This window comes from Mugil cephalus, chromosome 1 (assembly GCF_022458985.1).
Source record: "Mugil cephalus isolate CIBA_MC_2020 chromosome 1, CIBA_Mcephalus_1.1, whole genome shotgun sequence".
Lineage (NCBI taxonomy): Eukaryota > Metazoa > Chordata > Actinopteri > Mugiliformes > Mugilidae > Mugil > Mugil cephalus.
In genome coordinates this window covers 30,007,729-30,030,720 of record NC_061770.1, presented here as the reverse complement: position 1 = coordinate 30,030,720, position 22,992 = coordinate 30,007,729, and the positions used below count along the sequence as shown (strand labels likewise).

Sequence of the window (22,992 nt, the reverse complement as noted above, 5' to 3'; positions counted from 1 at the left end):
TCAGATGCCAATTGTAGAATCCCCTCTCGTTCAGCTCCAACATTCTCCTTATATAGGCTTTCTTTTCTCCAAGAATTATACATCATAAACAGAGAGTCCTTTGATCCCTTACTGCTGATATTTTTACAACCATTAGCTGGTAGTTTAGCAACTAGCACTTAACAGCTAACAACTAGCCAATAAGCACGTTAGACAAACTTTGGAGGAGGACAATATACTAGGCAGGCAGTCATCTTTCTTATAATTTCCATCAATCAAGCTAGACAGGAAATTCTCTCATGGCCTCTCTGCCTTAGGCGACCACACATCAGTACTCCAAACCCACTAAGAAAAAGGAAGATTTCTTTCTTTCTTTCTTTCTATTACATAGAGAAATAACTTAAGCAAATATATGTGGATACCTCATAAAATCAAAACAATATCCAATATCCGGCTGGTCATCGGGCTTACATACAGGGTATATATTTGTTGGAAATGTATCTCTTAATGGTCTCCACACTCAACCTCTATTTGCTGCAAACAACTCTGAATCATTTACAGCAGTTCCCACATATCGGTTCAATCCAGCTCTATGTAGAATTTTCCCCATGACTGGAACCCCAATTTTTGGGGTTTGTGGTCGAGCAACATTTTCTGGTTTTGAGCGTACGCCAAATTCTTTGAACATGAAGCCCCAGAACATACGGTCGCAGGTCAGATGACATGACTGCCTAGACATGACTGCAAAGTCCACCTACGACCTAGGCCATTATGATGCCAAGAGCACCGATGAACAACCTTTTATTCGAACATGGTATGAGTTATGGACAGACTGTGATTCGTGCAGAAGTCCAATAACTGACACTCACCATTCAGATCAGGCAGCTGTGCACGTGAGCGTTAACGTCCCCCGACAGGACAATGGAGCTCCCAGTCGGGGCGCAGTCCAGCATCTGACCTAGGGCCTCCAAAAAAAACGGGTTCTCTGAACTGCTGTTTGACATTTCCTTTTATGTTGGTTAATATGTTTCTGAGTCGATATGAGTTATTATAGGCTGTGCTGTCTTTTGCCAATTGGGTTCATTTTTGTTTCTACTTCCTGCTTCACTTTCAATAGTGGCTTTTTGTATATATCTCTGAACCTCCTCAGTTAACCTTTTTGATTCTTCATTGATCCAAATGAATCAGTATGTTTACATGCACGTGAGAAAAGAACTAATTATTGCCTTAATCGGACTATAACTGGAGAACTTAAGTGCATGTAAATATGTTACTGTGACTAACATTGGAGTTCTCCTCATAATAATGCGATTGGAATACAGTTTTCTCCGGCATGTATACGCTTAATCACACTGCTCACAGAATAATGCACACACGCTGCGCTGGTGTGTGGTTCCCGGAACAAATACATCCAAGAACGCCAGTCACAGAAGAACAAGAAGGTAAACAGAGCCGGTAGAAGAACCAGCTCTTGTTCATGATATGACGTAATAGGTCAACCGGAAAGCAGGCCGTATTAACATGGTATTAAGTCGCTGAAAAGACACATATCGCCACCTAGTGTGGAGGAGGAGGACATGTTCCCATCATTTATTTGATTTCCTCCTCTGCATGTAAACTGGGCAAGCACTGTAGTCAGAAAGTTGAATTTCGAGCACAGCTTGATTCAGCTGTGCCTGTAAACACACTGCATGAATTCCAAAATCGCAGAGATGAAGCAGCAGCCAGAAATATTAAAGAGGAAACAAGTGACTACAAGCAGACAAATCACAACTCTTTTGCTCTGCCTCGCTGCAGGAAGTTGTTACATTTTTGAGGAAATTCTTTATACCCCAACCCTCAACGTGTAACAGAAAAACAACAATACATCAAATATAAATATCAACGTCAAAGTATTTTAACTTTGACGTTGATATTTATATTTGATGTATTGTTGATGTATTGTTACTGCACAGAAACAGTGCAGTAGATTTTACTACTGCACTGTTTCTGTGAAAACATTAAAATGGGATTCGTGATGTCTAACCGCGAGCCGATCTCGCCAAATGATAACGTACATGTCCGAATTTTCACCGAATGTATTTGACCTGGCGTGACGTCATCCAGAAGTGCCGGATACTAGGGGCGAGCACATTTTGTACCGACACCGGTTGTGTCGCGTCTCCGTGTCTCAGATAAATGTTGGAGCTGCTACAGTAACAATGTCTTCAGATGAGAATTTTAGAGAGTTGATCATCCAGAGACTAAATGTTGCTGCTGAGGATATAGTCGGATTATATGAAAGAACTGTCGTCCAGTACGAGGAAGAGATCGATCGTCAGCGCAGACTGCTGGATATCACCAGGAAACCAGGGATAAAGTTACACAGAACGGGTGAGTACAAGTTGAAATGAACTAATTGCTGCAGAGTTTAGAGACATGAGATGTAGCTGGGAGCTAACAAAGAGCACAAACACTCACTGCACACAGGCTAACATGCTAAGAGGCTAACTACTGCTTCACGTATCAGACATTCATAACACATTACTTTTTCCTCAGTGTGTATTTCATAGTTTTTCATGTTTCTTACATGAATCGATCTGCTCACATGAACTCATCAGACTGGAATATGTCATTCATTAAGAAATAGAAAATCAGAAAAGATTTACTGTAATGAACTACTAATAAAATAGAAAAGTAGGGATGTTCCTATATCACTACGGCACAATAGCCCGATATCGATACTTTTACATATATACATATACGCGTTTATATGAAAATAATGACCTGAACATTTGTGAACTTAATGATGAAAAATGTTTTTTTTATACTTCCGTATGAGAGTAAAGCTGCCAATAATCAGTGTTCTCTTTAATCAGAGCAATTAAAGACAATCTGAGGAAAAGAAAAAAACAAGTGAACAAAAATTTTGAGCAAATCACTACCAGTCTATCGAAGTAAAACTGAAAATAAGAACAATTGCTCTAACTTCAGTATAATAGTTTTTAGGACAGAGTGGTCAACAGGTTAGAACTTGACAGAAAGTGGACTCGGTATCGATATTTTGATGTGAAGATCAACTATAAAAAAAATACACATCAAGAAGTATTGATATTTATGGATCAATACACACTTCCATACAGAACATAGCTGGCAAATACATGAGCCAGGTCTTTGTTTCTCATCAGTCCTTTCTGGTCTTGTCTAGATGTTTTTGCGCGCACAGACACAGCTGTGAGTTTGAGAGAGTTGATCATCGAGCGACTAAGTACTACTCCTGAAGAAATAGTCGGACTCTTTGAAAGAACTGTCGTCCAGTGTAAAGAAGAGATTGATCGTCAGCGCAGATTGCTGGATGCCACCTGTGAACCCGAGATAAAGTTACACAGAATAGGTGAGTAACTAATGTAATGCCTTTGTACAAAAGAGAAGAAACACACAGTAAACACACTGCTATTGGTTGTGAATGATATTGTTAGTCTTATGGACAAAATGAAACATTGTGCTGCTCTTTTTATTGACTTCCTAAACACTTAAGATACAGTTAATCAGTCTCTGCTTATTCAGAAACTAATATGTTCTCTGTCATATGACATAATATTCTGAAATATTGCATGTGAATCGTCTGGCTATTGATGGTTTCAGAATTTCCGTTGGGGAACAACTTAGTGTGTGAAAGCCGAAAACATTCGATCGGAATTTTTGTCAGTAACAAAAGGTGTTCTACAAGAATTGGTTCTGCAACCTAAAAGGAGGACTTTTCCTCATCCCATACGACAACTGTGATGTCATCTGCTCTATGTGCTAGTAGACTGCTGGGTAAGTTAGTAGCAACCTGCAGTTGGCTGGAATGAAAGTGAAGCCAAGTAAGTCTAGGAGTATTTCAGATGTTAAAAGAAAGGTAGTAGATAAGAGGTTTGTTATAAATGAGGAGGTAGTTCCCTAGTACTAGAAAAGCAAGGGAACACTTTGGGAAGGTGGCATAATGAGAGTCTAAGAGATAAAGCACAGATCAATTGAGGCAGGAAGTGATTTAAGGTATTTTGAGCATAGACCGGTCAGGGCTCCCAGGAAAGCTGAGATTATGGTGCTTGCAATTTGGGATAGTGCCCCAACTAATGTGGCCACTGACAGTATATGATGTTCCTCTGTCTGGTGGAGAAACTTGAAAGGATGATTAATTCATCAATCAGGAGATGGTTTGGTGTCCCATGCTGCTGAAGTGCTGCAGCCTTGTATGGGAAAGGCATACTGGAGCTCCCATTAACTAGTCTAACAGAGGAGTTTAAGTGTGCTAGACTGGAGACTGGAGTTGACTCTCACTCAGTCAAAAGATCCAGTAGTTAGGCACACAGCCCACGGTTAAAACAGGGAGGAAGCAGAATCCGAAAGATGCAGTGCAGGAAGCAAGAAAGAAGAAGAGGAAGATGCTGCCTGCCTATTGTGTTCATGTGTGTGTACACAATTTTGACAGGTTGCAGGGTCGACATAAAAGAGCAGCTGATAGTCCCAGCCTAGATAGTGAGTACCAGACTTGTAGTCGGTGGTAGAGAAAGTAGTGTATTTTATTGAACTTACTATCCCGTGAGAAGACAGAGTTGAGGAGGCTAATGAGCGGGAGAGAACACAGGGTCGCAGTAAACATGTCCCTGGAAGCAGAGCAAGCAAGTGGCTGTTGCTAAGGAGGAAACATGCTAGCTGGGCAGCATGCTAAAGGTAAGCTGAGTAGTATTAGTAGTTAGTAGTAGGGCTAAGCTAATCTCTCGGTTGATAGTCACACAGTTGTGTGGTGGCGGGGGAGGGGGGTGACTCCAGCACAGTGGAACTCACTGTTAAGCCTTCCTGAGGTGTCGTGGGCCTAACTTAACAAAACATCAGTGAAGGGAGATGCCCATTTGATAACTCCACTGATGTGCTGCATAGTGCCTACTGCTGTTGGCTAGACTAGTGAGCTGGTGTGTTCTTGTTGGTCGACTGGGCTTCTAAATGTGTTTTGCCTCAGATCTTGGCTCAAGGGATTGTAACATCTTATCCTGTGTGATAATTAATACTGTGCAAATTTCACAAACATCTTTTATTAAATCAATATAGAGCTCCTATGTTTTGAACTTAGTTTGGGGTCTAATAAAGGAAAAAATCCATTAAACAAATTAATTGCTTTATATGACTTTCAGGACAAAAATGATTAGGCCCTTCTTTGGATGTGCACGCATTTGCAGCATTTGTGCGCATTTGTAGAAGCGATTACGTTTCAATCTGCAGTCACTTCCACTTCTGATTGGCTGAAGTAGATGAAGTAGTGTTTTTTTTTGCAGATAAAAAAACTTCAGACCAGCCTTTTCACAGTTGTCAGAGATGTGGGTTTTGACCTTGTCATGTTGACTTCCTCCCTTATTTGTGGTGCTGTCTTTCGCCGTTCTCTCTTACTGTTGACAATGATGTTATATATTTTATATATATTTTTTAGTTTTATATAATGTATCCTGTGCTTTTGTAGTAACCCTCTGCTTTTATAGTAACCCTCTTTCTTCCAGGCCTTTTTCTGTCATAGATTCATTATAAATTCCAGTTTCTTCTCGTCTCTTCAGAATGTAGTGAACTACTTTGTTGGACACCATTAGGTGTTTTGCAATTCCTCTTTCAGTGTATCCTTCTTTCCTCAATGTACAAATCTGTACATTGCACAGTTGCTTCTTTCTAGCCATTTCTGTGATAGTTTGTCAGAGATCTGAACGCAGTTGAGATTTATTGGATATCTGTATGCAGACTCTCAAAAGCCAAAGAGTTAAAGTGAATAATGCAAGCTGTGATTTATCTTTTTACTTTTGCACTGAAGTTATGATGCTTGCAAATCTTCTCGACCCTAAAACCAAGCCCTTCATTTCTTTTGTTGACATTTATTCAGCAGTGGTCTGGTAACACCAATGCATACCCAAAGGTAAATTGAGGAAAATGGTGCACATCATTGAAAGCAAGCTCTGATTGTGCAGTAAATGCATCCCAAAATACATATAACTCATGCAGATTTTTAAAAAAAGGCATTGTGAACAAAAACTTGAAGTTGCTTCCAAATGTTTGACCTGTGTTGGCCTTGCTTCCAAACTTCTGGCCTGTAGTGTACACGGCCTGGTGATCTTTTTAGGAACTCCAGTGATGGTGAGATGTTTCATCTACTGTATCAAAAGCAGTCTTGAAGTCTACAAAGGTAAGGTAGAGGTGTCTGTCTCTGCGGATCTTATTTACCTTCTCAATGATGAGACGGAAATGGGAGATTTAGACTGCTGTGGAGCGATTTGGCATGAAACCTGTCTGGTGGGACTGTCTTTTACTTCGTATGGCCGGAATGGCCCAGGAAAGAAGTATCCGGGTAAAGACCTTTCTGTGGATGGAGAGAAGTGTTTTGCCTCTATGGTTGTTGCAGACCAGCTTGTGTTTCCAAAAGGGGAGAATAATGCTTCTGGTCCAGTCCTCTGGGGTGCGCTCAGTAATCCAGACATGGTGGTTGACATGCATGGGCCACTCACTTCCCAGATTCAGCATTTCTGCTCTGATGTCACACTGATCACATTCATCACACTCTGATGAACACTTGCCATTTCCTATTTTTGACAGAGCGACTTCTTTAGTGACAGGTGTATGCTGCGATTAGGCGGTGTTCCCTTTAAAGAACAACAAACTATGGGTGTGTTTCACATCGTAAACACTCTTTCCAAATGCCCACTAACGCCGCAATGCATTGCCTTCATTATGTCACGCTTTTGAACCCTGGCATGCTCTGCCCAACTCCTGTGTAGCATCTTCAAAATATTCCATTCAAACATTTAAACAATCAACTTGCTGTTCCTCTTCGAAACTATTGTTGTGGCAGTTTTAGGTGGTTTAATCGAGTCCATCGTCCTTTTGCAACAAGTTAAAAGCGTGCTGCCGTGCTAGCTCTCCGGTAACTGACCACTGCATAATCAGTTGATTACATGCAATATTATACCAAATGTAATTAATCTTTCAGCCCAAGTTTAAATGTCACTTATGTTGTCCTGTCATCACATTAGTAATGTAGAAATGTAAAGTGTGACTCTTTCTCCTTTCAGACCTTCTACAGCAACATGCCTGCACAACAGAGATGAACTCCAGTCTGGGCCAAGAGGAACCTCCACAGATTAAAGAGGAACAGGAGCAACCAGATCCTCCACACATTAAAGAGGAACAGGAGGAACCAGGACCTCCACACATTAAAGAGGAACAGGAGGAACTAGAACCTCCGCAGATTAAAAAGGAACAGGAGCAACCAGATCCTCCACACATCAAAGAGGAACAGGAGGAACCAGAACCTCCACACATTAAAGAGGAACTCTGCAGCAGTCAGCAGGGAGAATGCCTTATTCTGAATCTGGAGACTGAGTCCGCACAGACGAGCATGTCTTTAGCATGTGATGTCTGTGGAAAAGGGTTTAGGCTAAATTGCAATTTGAAGAAACATTGCAGAATCCACACAGGGGAGAAACATTATGGTTGCACAGTATGTGGAAAGAGTTTCAATGCCAGGAGTAGCTTCAACGTCCACATGAAGATTCATACAGATGTGAGGCCATATTCTTGTGAAACATGCGGGAAAGCCTTCAAAAGACGACCTGATTTAAAGCTCCACATGAGGATTCACACAGATGAGAAGCCATATCCTTGTGAAACGTGTGGGAAAGCCTTTAAGGGAAGATATCAGTTATATCTCCACATGAAGATTCACTCAGATGAGAAGCCGTATTCTTGTAAAACGTGTGGTAAAACCTTCAAAAGACAATCTGGATTAAATATCCACATGAGGATTCACACAGGTGAGAGACCGTATCCTTGTGAAACATGTGGTAAAACCTTCAAAACAAGATCTGATTTAACTTCGCACATGAGGACTCATACAGGTGAGAGGCCATTTCCTTGTGAAACATGTGGTAAAACGTTCAGGCAACAAACTCAATTAAAAGTCCATATGAGAATTCACACAGGTGAGAGGCCATATCCTTGTGACATCTGTGGGAAAACCTTGAACACTAGACCTGCTTTAAATAACCACATGATGATTCACACAGGCGAGAAACCATATCCTTGTGAAATTTGTGGTAAAACCTTCAAAACAACAAATGATTTAAATGTCCACATGAGGATTCACACGGGTGAGAGACCATTTCCTTGTGAAACATGTGATAAAACATTCAGGCAACAAACTCAATTAAAAGTCCATATGAGAATTCACACAGGTGAGAGGCCGTATCCTTGTGAAATGTGTGATAAAGCCTTCAAAACAAAATCTGCGTTAACTACGCATAGGAGGACTCATACAGGTGACAGGCCATATCCATGTAAAACGTGTGGTAAAACATTCAAAACACATTTTTACTTAAAGCTCCACATGAGGATTCACACAGGCGAGAAACCATATTCTTGTGAAACGTGTGGTAAAGCCTTCAAATGCCGATCTGACTTAAATACCCACACGAGAACTCATACAGACGAGAAGCCTTACCCTTGTGAAACATGTGGGAAAGCCTTCAGGCAACAAAGTAAATTAAAAACCCACATGAGGATTCACACGAGAGAAACCCTGTCCTTATGTAACATGTGATAAAACTTTCAAGACAAGATATGAATTCATTGTCCACGTGAGGGCTCACACAGGCGCTAAAACTGAAGGAACATGGCCAAAAAAAACATTTCTAATTCTAATTCTCTGGTCTGTCTCTCACACATCAACACACACAATCTAATAGTTTAAATGGGTTTCAACCCAGATAATTGTCTGCATGTTGCTTACTTGAGTTCAGGTCAAGTTCCGTCCTGTTTACTTGAGTGAGTGAATGAGTTATAAACTTTCTCAGTCAGTGCATATTATTTCATGTGCGTCTGTTCCATCTTTCTTTTCTGTATCAATGGATGTTGTGTACCATGTCGTTATGACCTTTTTACTTGTTCTATGTGACCTTTTTACGTAAACATTAAATGACGTCTGTTTTCATCTGAATAAATTACAATAGGAAACACTGAATAAAAAAAATTTCAAATTCTGTTCAAATAACCTGTGTGTTTATTTTCTATGAAACAACACAGATCCAGGGTACAAGGTGTTGTCTTTCGTACTGAGGTCAGGTCTTTTTTTGGTCCTTCAATGTCCATTTGGAAAATCCAAACCAAGCTGACGTGTCTGCTGATTTCCTTAAATATATCCACAGTAATTTGTTGAGTACACAGCAAGACGTCAGTTTGGTTCTTCCAGAACAATGAATGAGCACATTGACATGGGTTGATGAAAGACAAGATGTTGCAATCAGGCCAGTTATCTTATTTATACTAAAACACTCGGACTCGTGTGCTAATTGCAAGGTCTGTTCCTTGTCTGGGGTAATCGCGCTGAAATGAAGTCATCAGAGTTTCACACAATGTCGAGGGAGTACCACTTTTATAATGGAAACATTCTCCAAAAAAGACTAGCGTTGGGGTTGAAATAGAAATATCTGTGGGGTTGTTACATATCAGAACCTTGTCTGTAGTTATAGCAAATTGTTTCGATTCTCTGTTCTTGGTATTTGAAGCCCCCCAACTCCCCACCAGTTAGTAAAACTGAAGAAGCAACTTGAGCCCCTTTCACTTTGGACAAAAAAACCCTGGTCAATCTGTGTTGACTCTGGTTTTTCGTCTGATGTGAAGAGGTCTCTGAGGTTCTCTCAGAGAAATGAAAATTTGTGCACTGGCTGCAAAAGCGTGTGCATTAAATCCGCAAATATGCTTCTGCGCACAGCCACACAAGGACCTGATGCACATAACCTACACTGGTGTGAGTCATTTCTAATTGTACCTCAGTAGGAAGGGATGGGTACCAATACTCGGTACCATAGTGGCACCAGTGCTGACACAAATGGTAGTAACCAGACTAAAAAGCAACTTTTTAGTTGCACAAATTTTTGTGCTTCATTTTGTTGCCACTGAATTGTTAATGAGCTTAGCCTCCTTTGCTCTATTGCTGATGCTATGCATGTCGTCACATCAGTTTTTCACGTTCATAGATGGAAGTGAACCTTCAAAATGCCAAAAGGCCAAACGTTTGTCAGCACTTTGTCTGGACTTCACCCCAAAAGATGCAAACTGGGCAACCTGCAAATTATAGCATTTTATTAAAAGCTGAGAAATTTAATGTCTTTGATAGTCTGACAGACCCCATGCCACTGGCTTTATTATCATACTTGCGACAGTTTGTTCTGAATTTTTTTTTTTTTTGTTAATTTGTATCTTAGTCTTAGGTGTATTTACCTCATCTCATCTGTTATACTCACAAACTGTGACAGATCATCAGCTATGTGTTATATTACTAGACCCTACATGTTTCCTTCCGCTTGATGTTTGTATCTATGACAGAAGTTAGTTTATCTTGTTTCTCCTGCTCTTCTTTTCTCTCTATCTTCTCTGTTTCTAACCGGCTGGCCTTCGGCAGATGGGTCCCTCCATATGAGCTGGTTCTGCTCAAGGTTTCTTCCTGTTAAAGGGAGTTTTTCCCTCAGGCTGCTCTGGAGGTTGCAGGCTGGTTTTTGTGAAGCGTCTTGAGACGATTTGTATTGTTATTGGCGCTATATAAATAAAACTGAATTGAATTGAATTGAATCTTCCTTACTTCTTAATCCTGCACTAGGGTCGAGCCTATCCCAGCTGGCATCGGGCAAATGGCCCTTTCACACGTACACCCTGGACAAGTCGCCAGCTTATCGCAGGGCTAACACTGAGACATACAACCATTCACACGCACACCTAGGGTCAATTTAGAGTCACCAATTAGCCTAACAGGAAGCTGGAGTACCTGGAGAGAACCCACGCGAAACACAGGGAGAACATGCAAACTCCACCCAGAAAGGGTGGGACCCGGACCTTCTCGCTGGGAGGCATCAGCGCTAACCACCGAGCCACTGTGCCGCCCTAGCTGTATTTATATCATTTTAGATTCTCTTCAACTTGCACATCACAGAATGCCAAAATAAATGGGCACCGTTTTTGGACAAAGTTTGTAGGTTTTCCATTCTCTAAACACCAGCACAGTTTCAGAAGTACCAGTTTGGCACCAGTATAAGATCAAACCTTAACGATACCAATCCCTACTCGTCAGTCTGTCTCGCTCTGTGACAACTCCACCCAAACACTAGGCGGCGCTGTGTCTTTTATTGCCACTCGGGTTCATTTTTGTTTCTACTTCCCGCTTCACTTTCAAAAGTGGCGACTGAAACTTTCTGTCTGTATTTCCACACCTCCTCAGTTAACCTTTCCAATTCTTCATTAATCGAAATCAATGCATTCGAAAATTGCGGACATGGATCATCAGCCGGAAATACTAAAGAGGAAACACGTGACTACCAGCGGACCAATCACAGCTCTTTCGCTCCGCCTCGCCGCATTGTGTTGTTACATTTCTGAGAAGGTGTGCGTCTTCGTAGGAGCGTGCTTTAACGCTTGATCCTCTGCAATACTGAAGCGCAGAGACCTAAATCACATTTAAGGTACGTGTTACCTGAGCTGGACGCTGGTTGAATCGCGTCTCCGTCTCTCAGATAAATCTTTGATCTGTTGCAGTAACAATGTCTTTAGAGGAGAATTTCAGAGAGTTGGTTATCGAGCGACTAAATACAGCTCCTGAAGAAATAGTCGAACTCTTTGAAAGAACTGTCGTCCAGTACGAGGAAGAGATCGATCGTCAGCGCAGACTGCTGGATATCGCCCGGAAACCAGAGATAAAGTTACACAGAACAGGTGAGTACAAGTAGAAATGAATAACTAATGAGTGGAAACACACCGCGTGGAGAAGACACAGAGGAAAGATACTCAGCTAGAAGGTTGCTGCAGAGTTTAGAGACATGAGGTGTAGCTGAGAACTAACAAAGAGCACACACACTCACTGTACACAGGCTAACATGCTAAGAGGCTAACTACTGCTTCACTTATCAGACTTGCAGACATTCATAACTCATTAGTACTTTTCCCCCTTAGTGTGTACTTTATAGTTTTTCATGTTTCTGACTTGAACTCACCAGACTAGAATATGTCATTCATGAAGGAATAGAAAATCAGAAAAGATTTATTGCATTAAACTACCAATAAAATAGAGAATGATGATGCCATACTACTATTTTTCCTGTCAATCTGATGCCATCACAATAATAATAGGCATAACATAATACAGAGGACAATATTTCGATACCAATACTTTTAAATGTTTACTCATGTGTGTGGAAATGCTGACTTTTACAGTGAACATTTGTGAATGTAATCATGAAAATTTTATTTTATTCTTTTGTATAAGAATAAACCTGACAATGATCAGGTAGCAAAAATGACAATAAGAACAATCGCTGTGAATTCAGTATAATTGTTTTTAGACCAGACAGAGAGGTCAACAGGTTAGAACTTGACAGAAAGTGGACTTGGTATCGATATTTTGATGTGAATATCAACTGTAAAAAAACACATCCATCAAGAAGTATCAATATTTCAAGATCGATTCAAACTTCTCTGTAGAATATAGTGCATTTTAAGTACTAGAATGAGTGAGGTACTTATTTAAAATATAAAATGCATAGCTGCCAAATACATGAGCCAGTTCTTTGTTTCTCATCAGTCCTTTCTGTTCTTGTCTTGATGTTTTTGGACTCCCAGACACAGCTGAGAGTTTAAGAGAATTGATCATTGAGGGACTAAGTACTACTCCTGAAGAAATAGTCGCACTCTTTGAAAGAACTGTTGCCCAGTATGAGGACGAGATCCATCGTCAGCGCAGACTGCTGGATATCACCTGGAATCCTGAGATAAAGTTGCACAGAATAGGTGAGTAATTAATATAATCCCTTTGTACAAATGAGGAGAAACACACTGTAAGTCTCCACTATCACATTGGTTGTGAATTATATTGTTATTGTTACGGACAAAATGAAACACTGTGCTGCTGTTTTTATCAACTTGTCAATAGCTTTTGATACAACGCTAATATTTTCTTGGTAATGTGATATAATATTCAGAAATATTGCATTCAATTCAGCTATCGATGGTTTCAGAACTCAAAGAATTGTTTCTGGAACCTGGAATTACTGTGGCAGACTGAACTATTTTAATGTCATGATGAGTGAATATTGTAGAATAATTCCATACTAGTAGTAATGCCAGATTAGACCATCAGTCTGCTTAAGGTTGAGAACTGAGCTTCTCAATCTTAAGCTTCCCGATATGTATTGGCTATCAGTACTTTTAGGTCCAGTTTGTGGGCCTCCCCCTGGTTGACAATTAGGACTTCTTTTGTGTGATGCAGGGTGTAGCAGGATAGTGTGGTGTCATCAGCATACTAAACCTTGTCCATCAGATAGTTAGCAATACCGTTGAATAGGTCTAATGCAGTTCAGCAACACTATCTCACTCACTCAATTTAATTGGGAATCTGGTATATTTGTCATTATTGACAGGTACACAGCTTTAGGCAATGCTGTATAGTCTTTAAAGACGATTGGTAACCTTTTTAGGAACTCCAATGATGGTGAGATGTTTCATCCATTGTATCAAAAGCAGCCTTGAGGTCTACAAAGGCACAGTAGAGGTGTTCGTCTCGGCAGATCTCATATACCATCTCAATGATGAGACAGATAGCGGAGATCTAGTCTGCTGTGGAGCAATTTGGCATGAAACCTGTCTGGTGGGACTGTTTTTTACTAACTATCCTGGTTAAGAACTTTCTGGGGATGGAGAGAAGTGCTATGCCTCTGTGGTTGTTGCAGACCAGCTTGTTGCCCTTGTGTCTCCAGAAGGGGAGAATAATGCAAATGGTCCAGTCGTCTTGGGTGCACTCAGTTATCCAGACATGGTGGTTGGCATGCATGAGCCACACACTGCCCAGATTCAGCATTTCTGCTCTGATGTTGCAAATGCCTGAACACTTACCATTTCCTATTTTTTACAGAGCTTGTGCAACTTCTTCTTTAGTTTGACAGTTTCAGACTGTTCAGTCGAGCCTGTTGTCCTTTTGCAACAAGTTTATTATATGCAATATTATTCCAAATGTAATTTTCAGCCCTAGTTTAAATGTCACTTATGTTGTCCTGTCATCACATAATAATCTTTGTGTTGTGACTCTCCTTCCAGACTTTCCACAGCAATGTGTATGGACTATGGAGATGAACTCCAGTCTGGACCAAGAGGAACCTCCACAGATTAAAGAGGAACAGGAACAACCAGAAACTCCATGGATTAAAGAGGAATGGGATCAACCAGATCCTCCACAGGTTAAAGAGGAACAGGAGGAACCAGAACCTCCACGGATTAAAGAGGAACAAGAGGAACCAGATCCTCCACGGATTAAAGAGGAATGGGATCAACCAGATCCTCCACAGGTTAAGGAGGAAAAGGAGGAACCAGAACCTCCACACATTAAAGAGGAACAAGAAGAACCAGATCCTCCACAGGTTAAAGAGGAACAGGAAAAACCAGAACCTCCACGGATTAAAGAGGAACAAGAGGAACCAGATCCTCCACAGATTAAAGAGGAACTCTGCAGCAGTCAGGAGGGAGAACATCTTGTTCTGAATCTGAAGATTGATTCCTTTATGGAGTCTTGCACTGATGAGGAAAGTGAGCACAATCAATCAGAACCAAAAGGTAATCAGCTCCTCTCTTACAACTCTTCTGTAGTTAAGAGCCCAGATCAGGAGGGAAACAAACAAGTGGACTCAGGATCAAGTAGAAATGCAGAACTCAGTCCAAAGAAGAGACATCAAAAAGACACAGGTCACAGGAACAATATAAACAACTCTCCCACGTCTGAGAGTCAATGTGTTACTGACACAGGTAGAAAGTCTTTCACATGTGATATCTGTGGAAGAGGCTTCAGGTTAAATAGCAATATGAAGACTCATTACAGAACCCACACAGGGGAGAAACCTTATAGTTGCACAACTTGCGGGAAGAGTTTCACTGGCCGGAGTAACTTCAATGTCCACATGAAGATTCACATAGATGAGAAACCATATCCCTGTGAAACATGTGGGAAAGCCTTTAGGTGTAAATATAAACTATATCGCCACAACAGGATTCACACAGGTGAGAGGCCATATTCCTGTGAAACGTGTGGTAAAAATTTCAAAAGACGAACTGGCTTAACTGAGCACATGATGACTCACACAGGTGTGAGGCCATATCCTTGTGAAACATGTGGGAAAGGCTTCATAACACGATCTCACTTAATTGGGCACATGACAATTCACACAGGTGAGAGGCCATATTCTTGTGAAACGTGTGGTAAAACCGTTGCAAGAAAAAGTGAATTAAATACCCACATGAGGATTCACACAGGCGAGAGACCGTATCGTTGTGGAACGTGTGATAAAACCTTCAGAACAAAAACTGATTTAAATAAACACATGAGGATTCACACCGGTGAGAGACCATATCCTTGTGAAACATGTGGTAAAACATTCAAAGCAAGACATGAATGTGTTGTCCACATGAGAACTCACACAGGTGAGAAACCGTATCCTTGTGAAACATGTGGTAAAACCTTCACAACAAACTCTAGCTTAACTGTGCACACAAGGAAACATACAGTTGAGAATCTGTATTCTTGTGAAACGTGTGGTAAAACCTTCACAACAAGACATGAACATGTTGTCCACATGAGGACTCACACAAATGAGCAACTGTACCTTTGTGAAACATGCGGTAAAGCGTTCACAACACGATCTGGATTGACTTGGCACATGAGGAATCATACAGGAGAGAAACCATATTGTTGTGAAACGTGTGGTAAAACCTTCAAAACAAATTGGGAATTAAATAAACACATGACAGTTCACACAGATAAGAAACCGTATTCTTGTGAAACATGTGGTAAGGCCTTCAAAACAAATTGTGAATTAAATAAACACATGAGAATTCACACAGATAAGAAGCCGTATTCTTGTAGTAAAACCTTCAAAAGCTAATCTGACTTAAATATCCACATGATGATTCATTCAGGTGAGAAGCCGTGTTCTTGTGAAAGGTGTTAGAAAGCCTTCAGGCAGCAAAATATGTTAAAAACCCACATGAGGATTCACACACGAGAAAAGACTTGCAACGTGTGATAAAACAACATATGAATTCATTGTCCATGTGAGGATTCACACAGGTGCTACAACTGAAGGAACATGGCCAACAAAACCACTCTTCCAGACACTATAGTACCGTGTGTAGAAACTGACAGGTAAACTGCATCTTATACTTTACTCAGGTCTGTCTCTCACACAACATCTAATTTTCTAATCTAATTTAAGTTGTTTAGGTAAAGTTCCTTTCTGTTTACTAGTGAATGAGTCATAGACTTTCTCAGTCAGTGCATATTATTTGATGTGTACCCTTGTTTCTTTTTTATATTAACAGATGTGTTGTATCAAAGTAGTAGTTTTACGTAGTTATGTCCTTTTCACTTGTTTTATGTGACCTTTACATCAACATTAAATGATGTCTGTTTTCATCTGAATAAATGACGATAAGAAACTACACTCAATAAAAAATGTTAATTCTTTTCAAATAACCTGTGTGTTTATTTTCTATGAAACAAAACAGATCCAGGGTACCAGGTGTTTTCTTTCGTACTGAGGTCAGATCTTTTTTTGGTCCTTCAATGCCCATTTGGAAAATCCAAACCAAGCTGAGGTGTCTGCTGATTTCCTTAAATATATCCACAGTAATTTGTTGAGTACACCGCAAGACGTCAGTTTGGTTCTTCCAGAACAATGAATGAGCACACTGACATGGGTTGATGAAAGACAAGATATTGCAATCAGGCCAGTTATCTTATTTATACTAAAACACTGGGACTCGTGTGTTAATTGCAAGGTCTGTTCCTTGTTTGGGGTATTCGCGCTGAAATGAAGTCATCAGAGTTTCACACAATGTCGGGGGAGTACCACTTTTGTAATGGAAACATTCTCCAAAAAAGACTAGTGTTGGGGTTGAAATAGAAATATCTGTGGGGTTGTTACCTATCAGAACCTTGTCTGTAGTTAAAGGAGGTTTTTTTCGATTCTCTGTTCTTGGTATTTGAAGCCCCTTCAACTCCTTCTGCATATTTCCATAAATCCTGCATATGTCTCTGACTGACTGAAATGTTCCGGTGGCCAAACATCCCAGTGTGGACAGGAGGTGGGTGTGCACTGGGAGGGATTTGGCTTTTAAATCACGGCATAAATCCATCAGTAACATCTGGAACAAATCCACCCAAACGCTGGACGGAGATGTGTCTTTTTTTGTCAGTGGGGTAGCTTTTTGCTTCCACTTCTGAAACTTTTGCCGAAACTTCACCGAACACGAGCCATGCAAATGTCTGTGTCTCTTGACCTCATCAGTTAACCCTGCAGGTTCTTCACTGATCCAAGTCAATCAATTCGAATATCGCGGAGATGGAGCAGCAGCCGGAAATACTGAAGAGGAAACACGTGACTACCAGCGGACCAATCACAGCTCTTTCGCATGTTGTTATGGGGAGGTGTGCGTCTTCGTAGGAGCGTGTCTTAACGACGGACCCTCTGCAATACTGAAGCGCAGAGACCTAAATCACGTTTAAGGTACGTGTTGCCGGAGCTGGAAGCCGGTTGAATCGCGTCTCCATGTCTCAGATACATTTTTGAGCTGTTGAATTAACAATGTATTCAGCCGAGAATTTCAGAGAGTTGGTTATCGAGCGACTAAATACAGCTCCTGAAGAAATAGTCGAACTCTTTGAAAGAACTGTCGCCCAGTACGAGGAAGAGATCGATCGTCAGCGCAGACTGCTGGATATCACCAGGAAACCCGAGATAAAGTTACACAGAACAGGTGAGTACAAGTACAAATGAACTAATTGCTGCAGAGTTTAGAGACATGAGGTGTAGCTGGGAGCTAACAAAGAGCACAAACACTCACTGCACACAGGCTAACATGCTAAGAGGCTAATTACTGCTTCACGTATCAGACTTGCAGACATTCATAACTCATTATTACTTTTTCCTGAGTATGTACTTTATAGTTTTTCATGTTTCTAACATGAATCGATCTGCTCACGTGAACTCACCAGACTGGAATATGTCATTCATTAAGAGATAGAAAATCTGAAAAAATTACTGTAATAAACTACCAATAAAATAGAAAAGTGGGAATGTTACCATACTACTATTTTTCCTGTCAATCCGTTTTCAAGTAATGCCAAGACCATTATCCCGATACTTTTAGGGGTGAACTCATGTGTGTATAAAAGTTGTGACTTTTGGAATGGACATTTGTGAATGTAATAATGAAAAATGTTTTTTTTTTATATAGACCTCTGTATAAGCGTAAAGAACAATGATCAGGGTTCTCTTGAATCAGAGCAATTAAAGACAATCTTAGCAGGAAAAAAACAAGTCAACTTAAAATCTGAACAAATCACTTATAAAAAAACAAATCTCTCTCAAGCAAAAATGAAAATAAGAACAATCATCTGACTTTGATGTGATACTTTATAGAGCAGACAGAGTGGTGCTCAGGCTAGAACTTCACAGAAGGTCTCATTCTACATCCTCTATCATTTCCAGTTTACATGTTTTTGTTAAGAAAAGCGTAAATATGCCCGTGATGGCCCCTGTGATGTATTTTCCCTGTATACCTGGATGCTGTATGTATCTCTGGATTTAAGGGCTTTTGTCATAGAGGTCTGATGTCATCTCTCTCACGGTTTGTACTTGTTTTAGAATTGATAACAGATTCTGTATCATATGTAGGAGAACATCTGATTTCCCCAACAGGAGGCGTAGGACTTCACCGTACAGTCCATTATGGAAAGGATTGTTTTGTTTCCTTTGCAGATTTCAGAGCACATAAAACAAAGCCATAAAAACACTTAAGCACATTCAAAATGCCAAGAACCAAGAATTATTTCGCCTTCAAAAGTTGTTGTTCTGTTCTCACGGACGTGTTATTCCACATCCAGGTACCCCACAGATAAGAAACCAGACGTACTGGTGCCTGGACATCTGTGGAGATAAACGTTGTAAATAAATTAGAACTGTAGCACCTCTCTTTGGCTATAGTAGAAACTATGAAATGTACAGGACTTTTGTGGTAATTGTAGTCTTGGATATGTCAAAGATTAGCAATAAAATCAATTTGATTGCATTGGTATTTTTCATGTAGTGTCAGATACTCCCTCTGGACACCTTTGTGGTCAAAAATATTTTTTTTTAAATCTGATTTAAAATGATCATAAACTGATCATTTCAGTGTTGATAACAAACATCGTCCTTTGAGGGATGTTTTTCCTGAGTCTTGCATGAAATTCTTTTATTTCTCAGAATCAGATTTGCTCCCAAATTTTATGGAGACTTTTATATCAACATCGTCAGTCCTTTCTGTTCTTGTCTAGATGTTTTTGCGCGCCCAGACACAGCTGTGAATTTGAGAGAGTTGATCATCAAGCGACTAATTGCCGCTCCTGAAGAAATATTCAGACTTTATGAAAGAACTGTCGTCCAGTACAAAGAAGAGATCGATCGTCAGCGCAGACTGCTGGATATCACCTGGAAACCTGAGATTAAGTTGCACAGAATAGGTGAGTAATTCATGTAATTCCTTTGTACCAAGGAGGATAAACACACAGTAAAATCACCACTATCACATTGGTTGTCAATGATATTGTTACTGTTATGGACAAAATGGAACATTGTGCTGCTGTTTTTATTTATTCTGAAATATTGCATTTGAACCATCTGCCTATCGATGGTTTTAGAATTGCCTTTGAGGGACAACTCAGTGTGTGAAAGCCGAAAACATTCGATCAGAATTTTTGTCAGTAACAAAAGGTGTTCCACAATAATCAGTTCTGCAACCTATTTTATTTGCATTTCATATAAACGATATTATCTCTGCATTAGATAACTGTAATGGTCATCTTTAAACAGATGATGTGGTCTGATGAAGCAGTTTACAAATGCAAAGACAAGTTAGACCATTTCAAAATACTGATGTTTTTTACTGTTCAAATTTCACAAAACAAATGTAGGTTGTTAATTTTTTAACTGGATGTGGGGTCTAATTAAGGACAGATTCCTTTAAACCTAATAAATAGTTTTATTTACAACTTTCAGGACAAAGTAATTATATTAAATGAAGCTCGTCTTTGCATGTGCATGCATCCAGGTAAACACCTTTCTGTGGATGGTGAGAAGTGTTATGCCTCTGTGGTTGTTACAGACCAGCTTGTTGCACGCTCAGACCACAATGCATTGCCTTCACTATGTCACCCTTTTGAACCCTGGCCTTGCTGTTCCTCTTAGAAATGAATGTTATGACAGTTTCAGCTTCTTTTGCAACAAGAGCGTGCTATGGTGCTACCTCTCCAGTCACTGGCCACTGTGTAAGCGATATTAATTATAACGTAATTAATCTTTCAGCCCTAGTTTAAATATCGCATGTTGTCCTGTCATCACATTAGTAACATTTGTGTTATAACTCTTTCTCCTTCCAGACCTTCCACAGCACCATGTCTGCACAAAAGAGGAGATTCTCAACAAGGATATGAACACCAGTTTGGACCAGGGGGACCCCCCACAAATTAAAGAGGAACAGGAGGAACCAGCCCCTCCACAGACTGAAGAGGAACAGGAGGAACCAGAACCTCCACAGATGAAAGAGGAACTCTGCAGCAGTCAGAAGGGAGAACATCTTGTTCTGAACCTGGAGACTCAGTCCTTTATGGAGAATTCTACTGAGTCGCAAAGTGACCAGCTCCTCTCTTACAACTCTTCTGTAGCTAAGAGCCCAGATCAGGATGGAAACAAGCAAGTAGATGCAAGATCAAGTAAAAATGCAGAACTGAATCCAAAGAAGAGACGTCGAAGAGACACAGGTCACAGGAGCAATATAGACAAGTCTTCCATGTCAGAGAGTCGGTGTGATACTGACACAGGTAGAAAGTCTTTAACATGTAACGTCTGTGGAAAAGGCTTCAGGTTTAAGTGCCATATGAAGACACATTACAGAATCCACACAGGTGAGAGGCCGTATTCTTGTGAAACATGTGGTAAAACCTACATGCAACAAAATCAATTAAACGCCCACATGGGGACTCACACAGGTGAGAGGCCATATCCTTGTGAAATGTGTGATAAAACCTTCAAAACAATACATGCGTTAACTGTGCACAAGAGGACTCATACAGATGACAGGCCATATCTTTGTGAAATGTGTGATAAAACATTCAAAACAATATATGTGTTAACTGCACACAAGAGGACTCATACAGATGACAGGCCATATCCTTGTGAAACATGTGGTAAAACATTCAAAGCACAATTTTACTTAAAGCTCCACATGAGGGTTCACACAGACGAGAAACCATATTCTTGTGAAATGTGTGGTACAACCTTCAAAAGACGATGTTCCTTAAATAAACACATGGCAATTCATAGAGGTGAGAAGCCGTATCCTTGTGAAATGTGTGGGAAAGCCTTCAAAAGACGATCTGATTTAACTACACACATGACGACTCATACGGATGAGAAGCCGTATTCTTGTGAAAAATGTGGCAAAACCTTCAAACGACGATCTGAGTTAACCATACACACAAGGACTCATACAGGTGAGAAGCCATATCCTTGTGAAATTTGTGGTAAAACCTTCGCAACAAGATCCAACTTAACTGTGCACATGATGGTTCATATGGGTCAGAAGCCGTATCCTTGTGAAATGTGTGATAAAACCTTCGAAACAGCATCTAAATTAACTATACATAGGAGGACTCATACAGGTCATAGGCCATATCCTTGTGAATTGTGTGATAAAACCTTCAAAGAAGGAAATGCACTAACTGCACATAGGAGGACTCATCCAGGTGATAGATCATATCCTTGTGAAACATGTGGTAAAACATTCAAAGCACAAATTTACTTAAAGCTCCACATGAGGGTTCACAGAGACGAGAGGCCGTATTCTTGTGAAACATGTGGTAAAACCTTCAAAAGACGACCTGACTTAAATAAACACATGATGACTCATACAGGTGAGAAGCCATATCCCTGTGAAATATGTGGGAAAGCCTTCATAACAAGATATGATTTAACTGTGCACACGAGGACTCATACAGATGAGAAGCCGTATTCTTGTGAAACGTGTGGGAAAGCCTTCAGGCAGCAATGTGTATTAAAAACCCACATGAGGATTCACACACAAGAGACCGTGTCCTTGTGTAACCTGTGAAAAAAACATTTAAAACAAGGTATGAATTCATTGTCCATGTGAGGACTCACACAGGTAACAAACAACAACAAAACCACTCTTCCACAGACTGTAGTACCATGTGTAGAAACTTGCTATAAACTGTACCATTGTAATGAAATCCTCATTATTTTGACGAGTTCCAGGATGCCATGATCTCTCCTCTTTACTAAGGTCTGTCTCTCACACATAAACACACAACATCTAATAGTTTAAATGGGTTTAACCCGGGTAATTGTCTGCATAAGTTGTTTACTTGAGAGTTTAGGTCAAGTTCCTTTCTGTTTACTCCACAGAGTGAATGAGTTATAGACTTTCTCAGTCGGTGCATATTATTTCATGTGTACCCATGTTTCTTTTTCATATTAACATATGTTGTATCAAAGTAGTTGTTTGTATGTAGTTATGATCTTTTCACTTGTTTTATGTGACCTTCACATAAACATTAACAAAAAAGACGCAAAAAAGAAACTTCACTCAATAAAAAATGTTAATTCTTTTCAAATAATGTGTGTGTTTGTTTTTCATGAAACAACACAGACCCAGGGTACAAGGTGTTTTCTTTTGTACTGAGGTCAAGTCTTTCTTTGGTCCTTCAATGTCCATTCGGAAAATCCAAACCAAGCTGATGTGTCTGCTGATTTCTCTAGAAATTGCTTAAATATATCCACAGTTATTTGTTGAGTACACAACTAGAAATCAGTTTAGTTCTTCCAGAACAATTAAAGAGCACACTGACACGAGTTGATGAAAGACAAGATATCGCAA

At 40.2% G+C, this 22,992-nt stretch overlaps 3 protein-coding genes across 6 annotated transcripts in view; all 3 read left to right on the top strand.

Annotated features, from left to right (window-relative positions):
- The window catches only part of LOC125009015 (zinc finger protein 345-like), a 21,423-nt gene extending 12,404 nt beyond the window's left edge, over window positions 1–9,019 (top strand). Inside the window, exons 1-3 of one of the 2 annotated variants that reach the window (XM_047586485.1) lie at window positions 2,096–2,352; window positions 3,167–3,352; window positions 7,047–9,019. In XM_047586485.1, the coding sequence (XP_047442441.1) occupies window positions 2,181–2,352; window positions 3,167–3,352; window positions 7,047–8,572 (1,884 nt within the window). In that variant the 5' untranslated portion in view covers window positions 2,096–2,180 and the 3' untranslated portion in view covers window positions 8,573–9,019. Of the gene's footprint in view, window positions 1–2,095; window positions 2,353–3,166; window positions 3,353–7,046 lie in introns of those variants that run through there. The other variant, XM_047586495.1, reaches the window with a different exon arrangement.
- A 2,304-nt stretch (window positions 9,020–11,323) lies between these two features.
- LOC125008894 (zinc finger protein 883-like) lies at window positions 11,324–16,531 on the top strand. Of its 2 annotated transcripts, XR_007112925.1 has the most exons (4): window positions 11,324–11,733; window positions 12,637–12,804; window positions 14,107–16,000; window positions 16,079–16,531. XR_007112925.1 is itself a non-coding variant. In XM_047586253.1 (3 exons), exons 1-3 carry the CDS (start codon window positions 11,562–11,564, stop codon window positions 15,939–15,941), a joined length of 2,175 nt encoding a protein of 724 aa, XP_047442209.1. In that variant the 5' UTR covers window positions 11,325–11,561; the 3' UTR covers window positions 15,942–16,531. The 2 variants fall into 2 exon arrangements, 1 of the variants encoding a protein (XP_047442209.1); XM_047586253.1 differs by having other exon boundaries at window positions 11,325–11,733; window positions 14,107–16,531.
- Window positions 16,532–17,484: 953 nt separating this feature from the next.
- Window positions 17,485–22,729, top strand: LOC125008906 (zinc finger protein 883-like). 2 transcript variants are annotated; one of them, XM_047586286.1, is made up of 3 exons: window positions 17,485–17,814; window positions 19,376–19,561; window positions 20,477–22,729. In XM_047586286.1, exons 1-3 carry the CDS (start codon window positions 17,643–17,645, stop codon window positions 22,204–22,206), a joined length of 2,088 nt encoding a protein of 695 aa, XP_047442242.1. In that variant the 5' UTR covers window positions 17,485–17,642; the 3' UTR covers window positions 22,207–22,729. The 2 variants fall into 2 exon arrangements, with proteins under 2 accessions (XP_047442242.1, XP_047442253.1); XM_047586297.1 differs by lacking the exons at window positions 17,485–17,814; window positions 19,376–19,561 and adding an exon at window positions 20,082–20,365.
- Window positions 22,730–22,992: the final 263 nt, after the last annotated feature.